Raw genomic sequence first — 21277 nt, forward strand, 5'->3', positions numbered from 1 at the left:
TAAGTATATTTCTATGCGCGTCTTTATTAGCCTTCTATCTTTGTTCCTTAACGCGTCTATAAAGTAGGGAACATCTCTTCATAGATGCGAAACAACGAGCACGCGTCCACGCGCGTATTCTCTCGCTTTATTAAGAGTTATTTTACATTTTGCGCGTTCCGTTATAATTATATTGAGATTATAGCAGCAATTAATTACCTCGTAATTGTCTAAGTTGCTTAAGTCACATCACCTTGTTACATCTCGTCGCGCGACTAGGTCTCCTCGACATTCTCCGCTCGCAAAGGCCAATTTTCTTCTGGCAGTATAGCGGCTGTATTGTTATGCGGTTATTCGCGAGGGTACAGCTGGGAAATGAAGTAACGCGGATTGCGAGAACGGAAGAGGTGAGCGAAAATTTGGCGGTCGCTGAACGGAGAAATTTCTTGAGCAGATGCTAATTAACCCAAACTCGAAGCTTCGTGATTATTCTTCCTATACAGTAATCCTTGTATATCTCTGGAACGATCAATCACAATTCTAAGATTTTCACGGCCGTAATTCTTTCCATTAACATTGTCCCTAATATTGTCCAAAGTGGTAAAAATCTCGAACGATGTTAACTGGGCGGGATCTTGTTCGTCAACTCGATTCGATATCGTACAAAGCGAATATGCATTCGATCGTGCATGAATACGCGTGTCTTTCCTTGCGTAGGAAGGAAAAGGATATATCTGTTAACATCCGGCTAAACATTCGATCCATTCTTTTATCCCACGATCCACGATATACTCGAATCCTGTCGGTTCTCAAGCCGCTTTCTATTTACAGTCAACGATCGTTCATCGGTTTGCAGATCGTTCCCTCCGAATTTTACAAAAATTTGCAGAGACAGAACAGAACGAGGACGAAGGTTGCAACTGCAGTTCTACACGACGAGCCGTTTATCTCCGTCTCGGTAACCTTATATTTGAACTGTTCTTTAACCTCTTGCGCTATGAAAGCTCTTTCTTCTGTCCTAATCGTGGTCGGAGCTGGTTGCTCTCTCACTTCTTCCGCGATCACAGCTCTGGCTTTTGTCCTGTTCTTTCCCCTTCTGATGTATAACTCGGATAAGGCTGTTAAATACAGAATTTTAATTAATAAACTATAATAAAATTGGAATAAGACATGGCGATCGATCTACCTTTATCGACCACTGCGTCTTCTTCGAAATCCACTTTAATGAGAGCAGACATAGTCACTTCAAACAGCTTGTTATTGTCAGTATTTGAGACGTCGATGGCTCTTCTCTTCCTGCCGAATCCAATTTGACCATTGCTGCACTCGATCTGAAATATCGGATACATTAGGTGTAGATGAAATTAGATATTGGCATAACGATGCGAACGCGATATTCGAGTAAGCTTCGCTAAATGACGATGAGCGTGTGATGCGGAAGAATTGCGTCTTACCCCTTGGCATTTGTCCAAACAAACGTTAACAGTACCACGAAATTGGACGTAGGTACTCTCTGGAAACTTGAAAGCTCGGAATTTCGCTGTTAGAAAGTCCCCATCCACCGTGTTGAAATTTTCGAACAGATATGGGTCCACGGAACAGCTGAGGGTAGAAAGAGTTACGTATGATATTTTCTTTTTCGTATATTTCAACCCTTTGACCAGAAGAAGATACGAAACGTCTCGATTATTTTCCGGATCGTTCGTTCTGTTCTTTTCCTGCTCTTTTCCCTTTTATTTCCGTTTTGTTTGCGATCATCGGCCTAGCTAGAGCAGATAGAGTAGTCGCTGATGCTACTCGTCTCTTAATATCGTTTTAATCTCGTTTATCGTTCAAAACAAAATGATTGTGACGCCGTTAGCTTGATAAATAGTTTGATAAATTAAAATACCGGTTTCTTTCGCTACACCATCAAAGGGTTAAAATAGGAAGGAAGTAGAAATTGTTTGCTCACCCATTGATGATAATAGTCTCCTCCTGTGTCTTGGTATCAGTGACCAACATATAAGTAACCAAGAGTCCATAAACGGGAGCGGAGCCATTGTCCAGGAAGATCTCCATCTGCAAAGGCGTACCTGGGCTAACGTTCAGTTCCCCGGTAACGAGATTGCCACCTTGTCTGACGCCGACTCCCAATATCGGTACCGGTGCCGACTCGGAAATCTCTCCCCTGATGTCGATCACGCTGTCACAGGAAGCAAAAGATGCGCGTAAAATTCCTACCCACGAAAGAAACTTTGTTTCCCGTTGAAATGGGAATAACACGCGGCCATCTGGCAAATGGAACTATCGAACACGAGGAAGATGCGTTTGAATGTAATTTCCGGGCAAAAACTACGAGCGAACGTCTATATGATTCGGTAGTCGGCCGAAGCAAAATTAAACTGTTTGCGATTGGCAAGAAAACGTGGAAAAGTGCGGCGAACGAACTGTGCTGCGACCTGGGTTACTTTCGACAGTCATCGAATCTTAGCATCGACCTGAATCGCGTTTCCACTTCTGCCGTCTCATCGGTCGTTTCCTTCGAGTCTCTGCGTCGTACGTCTTTCGACGATCGAACGGCACAGGCGAACGGAACGGTACTAAAGACAGAGGACGATGACGAAGCCAGAAAAAAAAACAGGGACAAAGACGAAGTTTCCGTTTGGATGACACGATCGTCGATGGTTGTTTTTCTTGTTCGCATCTGTTATCATCCGTGGATCGAATGGATGTATATGGACAACGCGATCGCCGAGTATCCGAGGAATTTTCAGTTGTTCGATCATCCCTCGATAGTCGGCCAATGCGGTCGACGGTGATCCCTAATCGCGATGGACGCATCCAATCGGGCAGGCATGCAATTCCATCGACTTCGTGGAAGCAGAAACAGTTATCAAGATCGAGAAAGAATTTGCCCGTAGTGCGTAGCTCGACCCCGAGCATCGGCCACGCGAGATACCGCGTGATAATTCAACAATAAAGATTTTACGGCTTCCTGGTTGAGCGGCGACATCGACGATTCGCAGAATCCACGGTCACGGCGAGGTACGATCGATTAGTACCAATAAATTAGCGGCGCGAAACAGGAACGAGACAAAAATTCAGCGCGCGTATGGCTGCCACGGAGAGTATACCAGGGAAGAATGTCGCCTCGCGAAGCGACTTTCATCGACGGAAAATAGGAAGAGGCCTCTGACAGCCGTCTACTCTGTTGCCAACTAAAATTACGTTAATGGCCAAGTCAGAAGAGATTCTACGATTCCAAGTAAGAAGATCGAGGGTAACGAAATTGCATCGGAGGCCTCATTTTCGAGAGGATCGAGTTTGAAAACTCGTCGACTATTATTGGAACGAATGGTGGAAAATCCTGTGGATTTATTCAAACAAGGTTTTAACAGGCCGTTTAACGTTTAGAAACGGAACGCGGAGCCTACTTCGAAGCGGTCGTTAGTGTCTCTTAAGCGACATTTACATGTTCCGGGCAAACAAAAAGATCCCCTTGGATGGTCGCGCGCCCAACGTTTTACCAGTAATACACGGAGAATACGAACGACTGTGGAGAAGTCAGTTTTATCGAACGAGCAGGAAAAGGAAGGGAGACTCTGTGACGCGATGTACGCAAGGCTAAAATTACATTTCAGGTTTTCCAGCACCTGCGCCGGTATAGACTCGAAGAATAAATGGAACGTGGAATCATGAATCAACTTGGCGACCACAACAAACGTCCATCTTCGTTTAGCTCGCGCTCGTTTGAATTAGAAAGCGACGAATACTTGAACTTATTATCCGCGGTACGCTTTGGCCTCCTTGCTCATCCCCACCGCTGTTATATTCCATGTATTGACAAAAAGCCATTCGAGTCCCCAGAAGCGTATCTCGTTGCAAATCTATATTACTGAAACGTTCGATCGTTCGGCGCAGGTTGCTAACGGTTGAGCGAATCGTTTCGAAAAATATAATTTTAGACCGAGCAAAAAGGTAAAAGGTTCGGAGCATCTTGCCAACGGTACAGTGAAAATCAAAAGGCGAGTATACGTCTCGAAGAAGCGAAATTTGTTGAAAAACGTTACGTTACTTATCGCGATATCGTAATATTACGTTAATATTACGTAGGTAAGTCTGTGTGCAAGACGTAATGTATACTCACTTTTGACTCTCGCTGTATATATCAGTATGACGCGAATAATTACCAGTAAGCCAACAAGCAGTACCTAAATCGAGAATTACCGTTCCCCTTTGATCAAACAGTTTTACCAGCTGTCTGTACAATTGCGATTAATCGCTTGCTACGAAGCAAGAGCGAACCTCTGATCTGACTAGGCATGATCTTATTTGACTGCAGGCGCAGCCCGGAAGGTTGCAACCGTTTAAACTATCGAAGAGCCAAGGAACTTCGCAAAACAAAGAGTCACAGACGGATGGAAATTACAAATATAATTTTAGTCGTTGCTTGTTCTCGCGATCGCTCGGAGCGAATAGATTGTCCTTGACGCGAATACGCAATTATCGCGCGCGCACGTTCGCTTAACCTACGAACGGCGAAGGCTGGATCATGCGATTCCAACCGATCGGAAACGGAGTTCTATCGTGAGACGACAAGTGGAAAATCGTGCGAATAAGTTTAGAGAATAAATAGCGCAGAAACAGAATATCAAGGTGAAAGATAAACTCACTCGGGTTCCTGGAAACCTGCTGGAAGAACGCTGCGTCGAACCGCGGTGTGATTGGTTGCGATCGAGATTCCAGGTTTCACAACGACTTCGGTGATAACACACTTTACGGTGAACGTGTGCTTGCTGGAATCCGCCGGCTCCTCCACTATTATCCGATGAAAGTACACCTTCTGACCCTGTGTATCATTATGCGTGTGTAATTTTGCTCGAATCCATGGGATCGCCGATCGAAACAATGAAACGAGTCCTAACGACTTATCGCCAACTCTGAGCACGAATCGATACGTTCGTTCGACCGTACGTCGCGATCCTTTGATTTTATTTAGCTTGGAGCCAACCTGTTTTTATTTTACACGTGCAGTCAATCACGAGGTTCAAAGGAAACAGCTTTCGATCAGATCCGACAAAGTCGATCGAACGATCCATAAATCAGGCGGCGCACCGCCGTGTTCGGTAAATTATTCGATCATTTTAATTATTCGGATGCGATAGTTTTATCAGCGATCGGACTCGTAATTACTCCCTACCGTGACTTTGTTAACGACTCTAGTGATACCGCATCGCAACATGTCCTGCTCTAAGAGCGGTAATCGGAACGTGGCGACGCCGTTGCTAAGCCGAGGTTTGCAAGCTTCGTCTGCAAAAGAAGATACGTTTCAACGTGTAAAATACGCGTCTACCTTTGCATCCCGCTTCTATATCTCACGGCCACGTCGGCGTACAGCCGGCAACAGCCAGAAACACGAAGGGAATCGATCTTTACCTGGAAAGTCCTTCATCTGTTGCAGATATATCCTCGCTTGCGGACTACTCCTTACGATGTCAACCTCCATCCACTGTTCCGAGCATCTCACTTTGCTCTGAACTGGAACAGAAAAACCCAGAAGGGATTTCGGATGAGAAATCGTTCCAATTTCGGAGGAGAATGGTAGGAGGAGATTAGACGCGTTTCGGAAAAAATGGGCGAGAAACTTGCAAAGAGGAATCCCGTCCGACGGCGAACGCGAGAAAAACGAAGACGAAAAGTACGACGTAGCCGCAAACTAACTCGCAGTATACCACCGTAATTGCCCCATAAAGTCGTAAACGTCCCGACCTTGAAAAGCGAGCAGCTCGACATTGCGCGCTCGAGAAATCCGCGCTCTGATGTACGTCCCTTTAGGTTGGACCCTGTTTATTCGCGGAACTCGACGATGGATACTTTCACCGTTGGCGAGTAACGTCCGTGTGATACACCTAAACCACCGGTTTACATTATCGCGATGTAAGAACGTTGTATCCGGCCGCGAAAAAACGACGAGATAGGAGAAGAAATAACCGCGCGACGCGTACTTCATTTCCTTCTCGGATAATTCAATTTTCGGACGATTCGATCGCGATCGATGTGGCCCCCTCGTGATCGTTAAATCGCCATCGATAATTGTATTTGACTAATAGTAGATTCGCTGGCGATCGGTTGGCGCTCGACGAAGAAAAATCCAATGGCCGATAATTGAGATCTCCGCGCGATTACGAAGAGCCACGACCAACGATTTCATCCAGAAATACCGTATACTCGAAACGATATCGTGGCTGTCGTTTGATATATGGTCGCAGCGTTGATCTTTCGAACAAGCGCGATATCTCCGCGGGACGTAGCACACGCACTTCGCGGCCAACTACGCAGGTCGGGCGATAATTCACGGTGAGGTATCATCGTCGCGCGGGCAACACGCCGTTGAAGAACGCGGCGTACCTTTCCTACGACAAGAGAACGAAGTCGGGAAAGTTTCACGCACAGCCTAACTCTGTCGGCGAACGAGAAACCGGGTTGCCGTTTCGAGATGAACCGATAACGTTTGCCTACGAATCGAAGCAATTAAACGATCCTGTCCTCTGATAGATTTGTTCTCCTCCGTGAGTCAGATACTAACACATAGTACATTCTCGGGGAATTTTGTAACCTTTCGTTGATTTCCTTCTGCAAGAGAAAATTCCTCGCGATCGTTAACTCGATGTCCGTCTCGCTTTCGAGCCGTCGCGCGTCGTGACAAGTACGAACGATGAAAAGTCACACGCGTAGCTCGTGTCTGCCGTAACTGGTTGTTCACGGTTTCCGCGAGTCCATCAGGTCGCGATTAACGCGCAAATTACATGACTGCACGTTGTGTCACTTTCAAATAGCCCGAGGATTGGCGGTCTTTTCCATTAGCGAGTTTAAAGTGTTTCCCCAGGCAGTGCAACCACCTGTAGTAGGTACAATCCTCGAGCCATCTCTCGACAGAGGTCCGTGACCTTCTTCTTCTTCTTCCTCTCCTTCTTCTTCTTCTTCATCTTCTTCTTCATCTTCTTCTTCGTCTTCTTCTTCTTCTTCTTCTTCTTCTTCTTCTTTTCTTTCTCTCTAGTCCTTTTTTCATTTTCGACGTCCGCTACGTTTTTGCAGCAGCCTCTTTCGATGCCCGACTCGTTGTTCCTTTCTTTTCTTCGTCTTCTTCTTCTCCTTCTTCTCCTTCTTCTTATTGTTCCTTCCTCGCCTGCGTCTCCTCTTTGTGTTTTGATCAGCGGCGTTCACCTAACGTCGTAGTCACCGCGAGAGATCCTGAACTTCCCATTTCTTCTTCTTCGCCGTTCTCTCTCTCTCTCGTGTTCTGCCGCAATGTCGTTTATTTACCCTACTGTCAGACGCACGGAGGACTTCCTGTTTCGAGTTTTTCAACCTCGTCGACGGTCCAACAACGAGCAGACACTTTTTTCCAGCGTCCCTGCTCGGTTCGGACACTCGGCCTATTGTCTTGGTAATTTATGCCACCGATAGGGATCCGCTTTCATTACCGGATAATCGTTTCGCCCGAACGCTGCCGGTTCTTCGTTCCGCGAACGATTCTCCACGTTGCGAGAGAGGGGCTACGTGACCCCTGTACCTTTCTTCTTTATTATTCTCGCCGAGTTTCCGATCCCTTCCTGTTCTCTTTGCCGCCATTAAATCCGAGAAGCACGCATCGCCTCGCTCTCTCAGAATTCCGTTCTTCCGTACGTTTCCCCTTCTCCCCCGCTATCGAGCTTCGTTTTACTCGGTTCTCTCTTTCGATTTCTTTCCGATCTTTTCTCCGTCCTTCGAAGATTAAGATCTCTGCGAGACTACGAAGAACTCCAAGTCGACCTATGCTCTCGCGTGGTTTTCCCGACCTGCGACCTTCGTACGCGTCTTCGCCCGCTCTCCGCGTTAATCGCTTTGCGCTTTTTACGTCTTTCTTCGTGCCTTGCGTATATTTTTGAGCATTCGCGCTGTGTCGCCAGTGTGTCGACCGGAATTTGCAGATTTTCCACCAGTCGTATTTCTTACATCCGACATCGATCTTAGAAATCAGTTCGTCGTCGATCCATTCTCTGTCACAGTCGTGTTTTTATTTGTGCTTTCGTTTCCACGTACGTGGTATTTAAAATTCTGCCGCTTAATCGCAAAATGTCTCTATCGTTCGTAGTAATCTTCGCGTACAACGATCTAATATCAGCCTTTGAAACGCCCTCTTTAATCGCGATTCAACCGTTATTATCAGCATATAGATCATCTAGACTCTGAAGCTATCTTTATTTTGACTCGATATCTACCATGGATAACTGCTTCGATCCCGAGAAAGATTAACTCCTACTGCTTTCTTCTTCGTTTCTCGTGTTTCTTCGCGACAACACGCGAGCTCGACGAAGAGAATCGGTAGATCGGTTTCACTGTCGATGGCGAAACGTTCCATGTATCGTCGATGCTTTTTGCCGGATTCGCCTGCTAGTCACTGGTGTTCTACTCTTCCGCTTTCTGTCTCTTTCTCTTGTACCTTCTCGGGCGCCCTTTCTTCCACTGTTTCGCAAAGTTGCCGGGAAACAAGAAGGAATTGACGTAAATTACGACAACGTACGATCCCCGGGATTACAATAATTTCAGGCCATTACTGACCTTGGTGTTAAGACGAGAACCAAGCTGCATAATTACGCACCATCGCTGTGTAGCACGCCCTGCGTTGCACGGATTACGGTGCCAAGTTGATTTACCGTCGTTTGAATAAATAAGAACGAAGGTACGATCAATGAGAGTCGAAAGCGAACTCTTCCCACGAGAGGCCTTTACCGAAACTCTACGAACCAGCTGCTAATTCGTTTAAATTGACCTACAAGTGGGATGCCGAGTGTGGCCAAAACGTTTTCGCACGGTCGCGCGTCTCTCGACGACAAATGCACGCAGTGCGTTCGACCCCATTTTCCACGTAAGGCAGACAGTAACGCGAAAGAAAGGGTGGAAATCCGGTGCGACGCGATTAGCATTCGTGGCCCGTTTGTCCGTGCGTCCACGCGACGTTAACTGTACAACGAATAACCGTGAGTCGAGAAGGGCAGACCACGAAGGCGGGAATATCTGTAGCTAGCAATTAAACTGGTCGATAGGTAGACGGCAGCGAAGAATCGGTCGGTCGAGCAGGAAGCTCGTACGTACTTACGTAGGCGTGCCCTTCTACACATACTTACTACCGGTTGTTACACGGTTTACGTACATCTTGTTCAACAAAAAATATTCGTACATACCATTATCTTCCTGTTAACGATCTTTTACCAGGTCCTACGTTCTATTTCGTAGTATAACATTTTTCTAGTCGTACTACTATATTTATACCTATGGATATGTAATTCGTGTTATTAATAACAATAATAATAGTAATAATAACATAATTGATACTACAACTGTGCCGGTCAGTGCATCAATTAATGCCGTTACTCGATGCTTCTTCGATTTAGCTTCATCTCGCTGCACAGCGTGTAGAACGACTCGCACGAGAAATGGATTACACCTTGCAATTATACGCGTTGTAACGAAACGAAATCGCGTTTCATTTCGCCGACACGAAATTGACTACGGAATCAATTCGTAGCTTCACGATCTGCACCGTGCTGCAATAACAACCATCGTTATAACGTTGCCGGTACTTCGGGCGGTACAAAATCGACAGGGATGCAGCACCCGCATGCATATCTACGGTAACCGAGAGATCAGTTTTGGAGACACTGAAAAGGCTATCGCCTCGGTTGCAGCCAACTTTTATATCGTCAAGATTCCTTCGAGAGCTTTCTACGACTTCCGGTTGCAAGCGGAATGGATCGCTCGTAAATCGATACGCTTTCGAAGTTACAGTTAGAACACGCTGCTGGTAGGCGAGTTTCGTACGTTCGATTCTACGCTAGATAGATTTCTCGGAGAGTCCTCTCGCACGATGCTTTACCAACCACCATCGATATCGAAAAGTCAATCGATTTTACGAGTCGTGTCGCGTAACGTTATTTCTGATTTTACATTTTCTAATCGAAATTCTTTCTTCTCGACTTTGTGCTCGGTCCAACTTCGTACACGTAATAATACGATGCTAATTGTAGCTATCCAAGGCCAGATTACGCGAACGCGAAAAAGTCGAATACGAATGACCCGACCGATCCGAGAGAGATTTTAATTGGGCGTTAAGCTTACATTTTGTTTCGATAAATAGAGTTCGGATAAACGTACTCGTAGGCTACATCGGTTGCCAATTAAGAACGTGCGATATTAATTGCCACAATTTCCAAGGAGCGCGTCCATTCCTCGTTACCAACGACGTTAATTAAACGGACGCCTACGTTTTCTCAGTTATGCAAATAAATTCGCCGCCTCGCTAATTCAAACGTCACCACTGTACGTAATTCAATTACTCCGCGTTGTCGTTTCTCGATCTCCACGCGCCACCGTCGGTTATTTTCCCTTCAACAATGCAACAGTTGCGCGTGTTGCCTCGCGTATTACCTTTTCTCAGAAAAAGACGCGAGCAATTTCAATGTCTGCTTAAGGATTAACCGTTGTAGATGACTGCAGGCAACAGCTGTCTCGACTTTGCAATTTTTCCTGTACGGGGTATCGTAAAAGGAATTTTATCGCTTCGTTTTTAAATAATTTTCAAACGAAAGAAAACGGATAGACGTACGAGTGTCTGAGAAGGCAAACTGATCGATTTCGTTCTTGCCACGCTAATCTACGAGAATGAGAATTTATTCCGATACTTTGGGAGAAAACGCGTGCAAGTGCGTGGTAAAACGATATGTGCGGAGCTCGCGAAATATTACAATCGAGAGACCGAAGATCACACGAGAAATCTGCCTGTTGCCTCGAGCTGGCTAGACGCGGTGAACAGAACGCACGAAGCGTTCCACGACTGCGTAACAGGATCGAAAGTTCGTAATCGATGCGAAGCAGGTTGGCCGCGAGAGTGATAAAAGAGGAGCGGACTCGGTAACGGTGATTTCATTCCGGTTCCTTTGGCCACGGCGCGATACACGCCGCGCTGCTACGCGCCGCGCAACGCCGCGCCGCCCCGATTACAACAGCTGCCAGCTGTAAATCACCGATGATCAACGATCGTTAGCGCCCTGCGATTCCGTCGATAGGGTTAGATGGAAATGAAAGAATCACCGCGAAAACTCTAGAGTCTAGAGCCTAGAGCGTCCTCGTGGTGCGTTTACGATCGAAAGAGCGAGCGCCTAGTAAAATTTAGAAATAAAAGTGTAAGCGAGCATCCGTTCGCCGTCTGACGATTACTCTCCGAGATCAGAGATCGAACGTCCGAACGCGAATCGATGCTCGTTCGTGCTTACGTTTTATTCGACGTAGCGAAAATGGCGAAGAACGAGCGTTCGCTCGCTCGGTCTGGACGTATCGTCGGATGCCTGAAACAACGAGGGCAACGATCGACGCCTCTCTGTTATCTGCTTGCTATCTCCTATGCTAAATCCTCGTCCTTTCGATGTTGCTGGAATTACGTAACTGAAAATAGCAGACCGGTTTCGATGATGAACAAGCGATTTCGATAGAGCAAAAGCTAAGTGATTTCCCCTTAATCGCCTGCAAGATGTAAAGAGGTTCTTCGTTCGCTGAATCGTTAGGCAGATTCCGTCGGGAGATTGGCACAAAGTCTCGGACGCCACGAGCGAATCTTAAGCACGCGTTTCGTTATTTTCTGCCTCGCATCAGCCGCCGGTTGTTAAACGACGCGTTGAGAGGCAGGATCCGGACTTCGACCATCGAGGTGGACGATAATGTGATCGAACGCCGGCAGCAGCTAAAGAATCTTATTCTTTACCGCGATACGAACAAATCCGGAGATCCACGTTGGAACTTGCTTTGGGTCAGCTGCGCTCTGTCCTTTGTGTCGCCGCTACTGTTCGATCCTGTCGCGCGCAAACCATAGATCCAGGGCCGGCGTATCGAGGTCGTACCTCGAGATCAGCTGTCTATGAACCGACGAACGCGAGCTATAGGAATCGTAAAAATCCTAGAAATATCGAAACGCGGTACTGGAAATCCGCAGAACGGGCAGAAACGCTATGTATCTAAATGGGAATGACGTCAGTCCTCTGACTCTTGGCTATGGCGCGAGCAACTACTCGGTAACACGCTGACTAATTCCAAGCTGTTTAGAGCTGGTTGACTCTTTGTGAATCGTGAGTAACGATAAGAGAGAGAGAGAGAGAAGTAGCGATCCAACAACGGCAGTGGTTCGCGAAATTATTCGAATATTTATCGCAGAACATTTTTATAAAGTTACTTTTTTCATCGTATGCACGTACAAATACTCTGCTGTTCTAATTTTATAAATTACAATCATTCGTTAAGCACATTAATTTCCCACGTTCTTTTCTCTCCAAAATTTCATCCAGGACACGGACTGTTGCTTTCCAGGAAGATTCCTACGGAGAAGAGGCTGTCGATTTCCTTCCACGATTCGAAGAAATAATCGCGGAGCGGGCACGATGCAAATGACGCCGGAGGATCGGTCGGCCGTAGGGTCGCGGCTAGTCACGAAATACAAGAGACACAGGGAGCAAGGTGCATCGCGCGCGCCAAATGCAGAATGAATAATTTATCATGGCGGCGATCCGTGCAGAAATTATGCGCGAAGCCGGCGACTACCGTTATGCACATTTTCGGTAATCTCGGCAACGATTAAATCGCCACCGGTCCACCACAGCCAAGCCGATTATTTGAACAATTTTACGCTTCGGATCACCGGTGCATAAAACGTTCACACGCGTCGTTACGTGGCCGTTCGACGCGCATTTTTTTCGGTCTGCATTCTTTCGATCTGTTGTACGCGGAACGTAACGAGCTGCGTCGACTTTTCAGCCGTGGAATTCGCGGTATTTCGCCAACAAAGTCGCCGATTCCTCGATTACCACCGACGCGTAACGGAATTTCATCGCTAACCGTGACGGTCGGTTTTTTCCCACATCTGCTCGCTCGTAGAAAGAGAAAACGGTTGGACATCGATCGAAATCCAGATCGTATCGCGCCATGCCACGGCTACGAGTTTCGCTCGCGTAATCCCAACGCTGCGAGCTTATCCTACGAAGAACAATCCTTTGTCGTTGAAACAGACTTCCTTGTACTGTCATCGTCGAGATATCGAATCTGACTCTATCCGCAGGCGACTTCCGGCACGCTTTATTATCCAGACTTTGTACTGCTCCAGACTCGAGCGCGGAATACATTTTCCAGAGGATACTCGCGCGCTTATCTGATCAGAGAATTTAATTGTTTCCGCGAGTTCGTCCTTTCCACGTTGATTCTCGGACGTCCCCTGCGAGGGAACAGTTCTCGAGTTCGCGAATATCGTTCCAAGTTCTCCATTTCGCTGCATAGTTCGGCTAAAGATATCTTTATTAATACGGACGACGAGGGTAAACGCGGAACGTTTACGTAGAACGCAAGCACACGCGCAACGGACGAGTCGCGTATTTTACAAAATCCTTTGAACCGAATTTTCGAGGTTAGGGATATACACGAAAGAACTCCGAACAAGCGCGTATTACGTATACGATTCGCAGGGTCGGAATTAACCAGCGAGGATATACAGCGATGCGAGAGAAATGTTCGTGCGAACCTGAACGATCTCGCGATGGCGATGGAACTGTATTTTGATAGTCGGAGCGTCTGAAAGCACGCGTAGGCATCGGGGGACGCGTTACGTTCCAAAATTCGTGTAATTCCATTCTTTCGACGTCGGCAAAACGATCGCTTTGATTTTTAACTAGCTTTACGACCTCGTTATATCGCGTCTTTGTCGCGAATTCCTTTCCCGGCTCAACAGGATTCTCGACCGAGTTCCCCAGCGGTCTCCATAGCCAAGAAAAATGGCCGTACGTTTTGCGTGTACTCGCGTTTAATTTATTTTTAATTCGAACCGTGTCGTTAGCGGGGTCCATAACGTGCAATTATCGCCACATATAAGTAAACGTTCTCAGCGGAACGTACGCGAACCAGCGCAGATTTATTACCTTTGATAGCACAGGTAACGATCATTGGCAGAACAGTGGAATCTTACGATACGGTCTCCGTCGAGGAACACGCACGAATGACGCTAGTCCGGGAACTTGTAGGTACGCGCGACTCCCTTCCGATAACGCGCTCGTGTTGCATATTCGATACGGTTCTCGCGAGCAACACGATTTTTTAATTCTCACGAATACGCTGCTTGTACCATTAAGTTTTCTTCATACGCGAATCCACGTAGCCCGAACGGCCAACGTCACGCTCGCCAATCCGGTCAATCGCCGACGATAAATTACAGCCGAAGAATCTCATCTCGACCAATTGGTTCGCGATCGACTTTTACACGGGCGAACGATCCTACTTGCGAATTCATCGCGCGTACTAATCGTTAGAGCGGGCGTTTATGCTCGTGTCGGTTAAGAACGTCGCGGCTTGTTAACCATCGTCGTGATCGTTTTTGCGATCCTTCGTTAATTCGATGGCGTAGATATTAAAGAATCGATGGAGGATAGTTTCGTTAACGGGCCTGTGCCTGCAATTACTTTATGATCTGTGTCGACTCTCTTTACAACCTCGGCCCTCGTATCTGATCGAGAAAATGCTCTTCTGTGTGTTTTGTTTTCTCCTTACGCGCAGGACTTTCGTCGGTATTTCTATCTTTATCTCGTTAAGATTGCCCATTCCGTTCAGCGTTATGGCGCTCCCTTTCGGACGTCGTAGCAATTATTGGCAATTCGTTAGCATTAATTGTTCGTGAAGCTTGCGTTTAAGTCGATCTGCAAGAGGAATTTTATCGATTTATTAACGTTTGTCCCCATGGAACGTCTCAGGAGCTAAAGGTCGCGTCGCGTTTCTCTATCGAAGCGGCAAGATGTTCTCTTTCCGCGCTGTCGAACGATTAAGGCGAAAGCCGAGAAGAGTCTCTGGAAGAATTTTCATTGACTTAGGCACGAGTGGCGAAGCGATCGATGACTCGAGGCCACGATTATTCGATGAAAACGCCGTCTTTGTTAACGAGTTGCGAGTGACTGGCTACATCGAGGAATTGCGGGATCATCGAGGAAGAGCGCGCGAATGATTAACGATGAAGGGAACGGGCAACAACGAAGCTCGCGCGACGTTATACTCTCGTATTCGACCGATTATCATCGGTGGCGAAAACGAGCGGTTAGCGGCTATGTCGAGCGTTCTCGCGATAGGTCATGTGGACGGAAAGGCGATTATTCCGGTGATGCGGCCAGCATCGTCGAAGAAAACATCGTCGAGTCGTCTAAACTCGAGACGCGGTAAGAATGCATACCTACTCCTTTTCTCGAAAATTGCTACTTTATACGCGACGCGAGACCAGCCTGAAATTACGTCCCAGATGCGTAAATCCGGTAGGTGGAAAATCCTTGAAGCTGAACTACCGAACTCGTCTAACGCGTTTCACCTATGCAGTAACACGCGAGCGTAGAAAAACGAAACGACGAATTTCATTCGAACGTATTTTTTATGGAAACCGTACTCGTACAACAGGGAACAGGACCGGTGGAAAACTCGCTGGTAAACGAAATTCACAAAGATCAATGTGATCGACGACGTGTCTTGAAAATGAAGTGCGAGGAAAGAGGCTAGAAAGAACCGTGCGCGTTCGTTCTACATCGGCGAAAGAAGAGACGAATGCGGTGGTCTTTACGTGTCAATCGTCGCGTACGGACGTTGTTCGAACCGGCAAGAAGATATCGTCCGCCTAAAACGGAGGCGAGGTACCGGCGAGCAATTTTTACGGCTCGCCTGTGCTTCGCGAAGCAGCTTATACGGCATCGAGAGACGATAGTCGAACGGCAGGAATTCGCCCGTGGGTGCTCCTGTCCGTCCTTCGTCTCTACACGCACAGGCACGCGTGCCCACGCAGCCACGGTGACACGACACGCGTGCACAGCGAGTGGTTCGACCGGTATCCGCCATATTTGGCTGGAGGAACAGTCGCGTGAACTACGGAGACGCAGAAAATCCGCCAGGGGAAGAGGTCATCTACGCTATCGGCACTCCGGGTTAAAGCTTTCCGTCGTTCGGTCGTCGTTCGACCAGAAGATCTCGTCGATACACCGTGAATTACGACGAAACGAGGATCGTAAATTAACTCCACGCAGGGAGTAAATTTAACTCGTTGCAAAAAGTTATCCCTCCGTCTAAAAGGATCGCTGCTGCCTTTTTACCTCCTATCGATTACGCCTGTACCATTATCCAGATACAGTTAAGTCCAGGCGTGAAACAACCGAATCGAAATTGCCTTTTCGTTCGACGGATCTCGATAATCTTTTTCAGCCTGGTTTTTGCTCGGGCCGCGCCGAGCTCGCGAAATACACGGAGAGAATGGAGTCCCTCGCACGAATCGCCTGGAACGTGCGGATATGTGGCGTCGAGTTTTAAACGGTAGCCTCCGAGAGCCTTTCAGCATCTAACGGCTGAGTTTTAGTGGAAAAACTTTCCACGGTGAATAACGTTTACGAGGGTACGTCGTAGCCAGCGTGGCACGGAATGTTAAAGAAGCGTCGAAGAATGGAAGATGGCACGTTTCTTCCATCAACGGATCGCCATTCGTGCGACCTAAACCGACCTAAAGAATCCCGTGTCAAAGATCGCGAGTGTTCGGCGCGATAACTGTACAGATTTTTCGTGGTGCACCGCTATTTTCTTCCTTAACCGTAAAAATTGAACGCGTCGCGAGGATCGTTCAACGACCGGCCACCTAAGACCCAGTTCTACCGCGTGGAAAAAGTGGGAAAAGTTTCCCGTCGATCACGCGTCGCGATGCATCGTCCTTGAAAAAAGTAGATCCGCTAGATCAGCCACGCTGGACGACGTAATCTCGATGCATCGGTCCGCCATCCTATCGCTTTATCAAGCTTTATCCCGCGTTCAAACCGCGTTACCGTTCGATAGCAAAAACGAACGCGATTAATCGAATGCCGATTAGATTTTAAGCTTTCGATAGCTGCCCTGGCGGAATGGGCGAAGAGACGAATCGTTCGGCGTCTAGATCTTCCAACGAGATTAGGGATCGAGTTTCCGACCCGCGATCCTCGATGATCGTTTCGGTTTCAAACTGGATCGACGACGGTCTCGTCGTGGCGTTTTTCTTCGTGCGCGCGTTGCCTTTGCGTTCGCCGGCTTCCCGATGGATTTTCTCTCTCCTAACGAGTAATTGCTTTTACCATTTATTTTACGTTTTCGTTCACGGTGGTCTGCGGCAAGAATCGATGAAAATCGATCGGCGAATCGGTTTGCTGAAAACCGGAGTGCCGGTCTTTTTAGCCTTTTCTCCGCTAGTATGTTCGCCGATGTCCAACGTCCGCGCAGATTGGCAACCGGTTTTCCTATGGCCTCTCCCGCCCGATTCCTCACTCCCACTCTCACTCCCACCTCCGATTCCCATTCCAGCGCAGACCCTCTCGCATTCTCCGCGTCCTCCTCCTCCTCCAGGGCCGCCGCGATACCCTGTCTTCTCCCTTTCGTCCGCTCTTTCGCCGGATCCCTTTTACCTTTCGAAAGAAAGGCAACCTGTCAAAAAGCAAACCTGTCGCGCGGCACGCTACGCGTCTGACACGCGACATCGCCGATTTCTCTCCCGACGAACGAGACGTCCACGAACGAAACTCGTTCGACGAGCGCAGGATTCGTTCGACACCGGCTACGGCACTGGCCACACCACCCACTCGATTCACTTTTCCACGAATAGTTATTTTGCATACAAGGCTCGATCGCGAGACGCTGCCTCGCAATTAAACGCGTTCCAACTACGAGCGACTGCCGCGGACGTATTACCGCGAATCACTTTTTGCCGGAATCTCGCCGACTTTGCCGCTATCGTGAATTTAGCGCGTATCTTGAATTTTCTTCGTAGACTTGGTTCGCCGAAGGGAACCGGTGTCTCTGGTAACCCCGTTTATTCCTCGTTGCTTGCAACGCGTTTCGGTCGATCGCGAAACATACGAGATACCGTTTCCGACAAGTTCGACTCGCGGCAGAGTTTCGCTTTCTCGACAGAGGCTGGAGTCGCGTCCGCGACCTCTCGCAGCTTTTCCCCGTGTTCGAGGAAACGAACCGCGCTGCGAGATACGCCTGGAAACCGCCGCGATTATTATTTTACCTTCGCCACGAACCACCGCGGCCTGGCTAGTTTATTTTAATCGGACAACTCGATTTAGTCCGCGATTGAACACGCTTTTTGCGTTACGTTCTATCTCCGCTTTTTCATTTCCTCCTATCGACCACAAGGGAGGATATCGAATCGACGCGACGCGACCAGCCCGTTTCCACGCTTACGTCGATCCCCGTTTTTTCTCGCTTTTTATTTTAAACCACCACGCCGCTCGTACTTTTATTCGCGGCCGCTCGTAGCGTGAAATTTAGCGAGTAAATTCTACAGCTGCCGATCCAGATAGGAAAAAGGCACTGCTGTGTACATGCTTGAACGACGAAACGAAAGACAAAGCCGTTGAAAAACGTTCTTGAAGGTGAAACGCGTAGAGACACGGGGGGGATCCGCATCGATAACACGCCGGTCCGTTTCATTCCTTCGCGGATCAGGCAAATTCGCGTTTTTATGGACGCGCGTTAAATAAAAATTAAATAAAGATCCCTTAAATCGAAGAATATCTTTCACACGCGTTGCATTCGTGACAAATAAATAGATAGATATTGGTAAAAATGCTTTCGTGAGTCACCGCGCAGTCAAGTCGAATTTCACCTTCTCTTTTCAACGTTCTCCTGCCCACGTGCCAGGAATGCAACCGAGCCGGGACGAGAGAACGGAATGCGAAATCCAGCTTTCCTCCTGACGCAACGAATCGTTAAACGCTCGAGTCAATTTTTAAAGACAAGGACGGACGATGGATTTTGAACGATTTTCAAATTCGGCCTAGAAAGATAGGAGAGAAAAGGAAAGAGGGCATGTACAGTTGGAACGTACGTAACACGAAGCGTAGAAAATCACTTTCGTCCTCTTTCCTTCCCTTTCTTTCCCCGATAGAAAGATTCTGCTCGCGTCCAGCATTCCGGACGAGTTCTGCTCGTTGCACGGCGCAGCAAAGGTCGGCTAATCAATTTGGTTGGCTCTCGGACAAGAATTTTAGCCGACGGAACAGAGAAACGCGAAAGAAAATCGAATCCGATCGATCAAGCCCGAGACGACGTGGCCCATTAAGCTCGCGCCGAGGAATTAACTGGAAGAAACGAATTACCACGAGGAAGCAATCGCGAGCGATGCGTCTTCCGTTTGATTACGCAAAAACATGACGACGCTAAATCAACCGGTACACAGAGTGGTCTCTGCGACCATATTGCGATTTCTATCGTCGCGTCAGCTCGACCAATTTGCGAGGAAATTAATTTTTTGCCAAGCCAGAAGGGACAAAAACCTTTTAACTTTCGCCGTGGACAGCCGTAAACGCGCGGGCAGTTAGAAGCAACGAGTGGCGAATAACGAGACGTATGAAAGGTATCGCGTGATTCATCGGGCAATGTTACTGTTCACGCGTAAATCACGCAAGTTTCCAGCCTTTCGCACGGTATCATCAACGTTCTTACGTAATTTTCCGATGCTTTTCCGCTTGCCAGACAACCATGCAAGCCGTCCTGGGCTAATTTGGAGAATTCTGAGAACACGAGAATTCTGATACGCGAAAAACATTCGTAACTCTACCGCGATGTAAAAATACGCGTCAGGTAAACCCGATCGCACGCGGTTGAAAGCAGTTCTCACTTCGCGCAACGTTTCCCTCGTTTCTTGCGAAACGAGACAGTGCAATTACTCTCTCTGTGCCTCTGATCACCGTGGGCCAGAATCGCTACGATTATTGCGTACGTTTCGCGCGATCTTCTCCTCCGCCCGACGGAACAGACAGAAGAAGGAAAAAAGAAAAGGATAGAAATTCGATGGAAACGAAGATCTACGAGACGCGAGAGAGCGTTGCATCGAGGCCGATGCGACGATCGAGTCGCGCGTTTGGCGAGTGAACGTCCGTCGGCCTTGAGCCAGACGTCCACCGTCCGTCCACGTGACGTTTCCTTCGTATCCGGGCCACGTCCCATTTTTTTCGCGAAAATAATCCTTTCCGTAAACAGCTGCACTTTCAACTTGCTCACCGTTTGCTCCTGCCACACTAAGAATATATATCCAGCAGAGGAGCAGCCTTCGGGGTCCGGTCTCCATGTCAAGCTGGCCGACGTTACCGATATTCTACGAATGTTCTTGGAATTGAGGGAAAGGCGCGTAAAAGGGACAAGAGCGGGAAAAGGGAGAGAGAACAGGGAAGAAGGAGAAGGAAGGTGGGAAGAAAGGGACGACGCGACGTTTTCGCTCTAACCACGAGAATCTCTCATTTAGTCGGATCGTTGGATCTGCTCGAGAATCAGCTGTCTCGACGTCCTTGGGCGTTCACTTTTAAAGCGATATCGATATTCGTGCGATACGACGCGGTATTACGCGGTATTGCGCGATTCCGATGGAATACGGATAAACACGGAGGAAGAAGCGGCGAGACGCGACGACGCGATCGAGTCGGAGTTGTTCTCCGTGCGAGAACGCGAGAGACACTGACGGGCCCGGGCAGTGGCGGTGGCGGCAGAGTTCGAACCGCACACACCGACACACCGGACCCACACGGTACACGGACCGCGCGCAGCCGGACGTCGACGCGGAACGGGGCAACATCTTTTTAACGGCGCGCACGTGAGATCCGTCCGATGGTACGTTGTGCAGCAGGTACCCTTGCCGCTGATACCGGCATTTTTCGCAACCGCTGGCTTAACCTCTGTCTGGCGGTCCACGCCGGTATCCTGCGATATCCGTCCGAAAGAAACACGGATAAAGCCAATAACGCTGCAGCAGTGTCGAGCTCGCTCCTATCGTACCGGTGAAATTGGCCCGCGGTGGAAACGATCCGAACGTGGTTTTCGACGGGTTAAAGATCGTCTCAGGTCCGTATCCCGAGACGGATTATATACAACTCTCGTTTACCAGAGACGAATGCAGCGATAGACACGGTTTTCCACGATGTGGATGTAACTTGCGCCGAAAGAAAGGAAGAATTCGCTTTGGTAGAGCGAATTTTCCACGTAACGCGGTCTCGTCGATAGGTTTGAACGTAACGTTTCGCTGTAACGGAGTCAGGGTTGCAAGAGTGTCAGGCTAATTGCTCGGCGGATCGATCGGCGCGCGCGGCAAGATCGATGAGAGCGATACGCTGCAAGAGATTACTCTTTCCTCCCACGAGTAGCTGGCGCGAAGTTGCTGGAGAATCAACGAGCCGTACATTTTGGGCCCGAGGAATCGTTCGATGTT

General features: G+C 48.2%; 1 protein-coding gene across 2 annotated transcripts; it reads right to left on the bottom strand.

The window, feature by feature from the left end:
• Positions 1–85: 85 nt before the first annotated feature.
• LOC117208895 lies at positions 86–20540 on the bottom strand. 2 transcript variants are annotated; one of them, XM_033450404.1, is made up of 8 exons: positions 20080–20540; positions 5398–5499; positions 5162–5271; positions 4635–4810; positions 1934–2164; positions 1434–1581; positions 1166–1310; positions 86–1097 (listed from the first exon to the last, which is right to left on the bottom strand). In XM_033450404.1, the coding sequence occupies exons 1-8, from the start codon at positions 20144–20146 to the stop codon at positions 853–855; spliced, it is 1224 nt and encodes a 407-aa protein (XP_033306295.1). In that variant the 5' UTR covers positions 20147–20540; the 3' UTR covers positions 86–852. The 2 variants fall into 2 exon arrangements, with proteins under 2 accessions (XP_033306295.1, XP_033306299.1); XM_033450408.1 differs by lacking the exon at positions 20080–20540 and adding an exon at positions 6548–6566.
• Positions 20541–21277: the final 737 nt, after the last annotated feature.

Source organism: Bombus bifarius, unplaced genomic scaffold (genome assembly GCF_011952205.1).
Source record: "Bombus bifarius isolate JDL3187 unplaced genomic scaffold, Bbif_JDL3187 scf7180000007966, whole genome shotgun sequence".
Lineage (NCBI taxonomy): Eukaryota > Metazoa > Arthropoda > Insecta > Hymenoptera > Apidae > Bombus > Bombus bifarius.

What these genes read in the sequence shown, in the direction of transcription:
- LOC117208895 (XM_033450404.1), bottom strand. Translation starts at nt 20,146, where the DNA reads ATGGAGACCGGACCCCGAAGGCTGCTCCTCTGCTGGATATATATTCTT. An exon ending in ACAGATGAAGGACTTTCCAG is followed by an intron (nt 5,272 to 5,397) that starts GTAAAGATCGAT and finishes CTTCTTTTGCAG; the next exon opens with ACGAAGCTTGCAAACCTCGG. An exon ending in GCAGGTTTCCAGGAACCCGA is followed by an intron (nt 2,165 to 4,634) that starts GTGAGTTTATCT and finishes TTCCTGTGACAG; the next exon opens with CGTGATCGACATCAGGGGAG.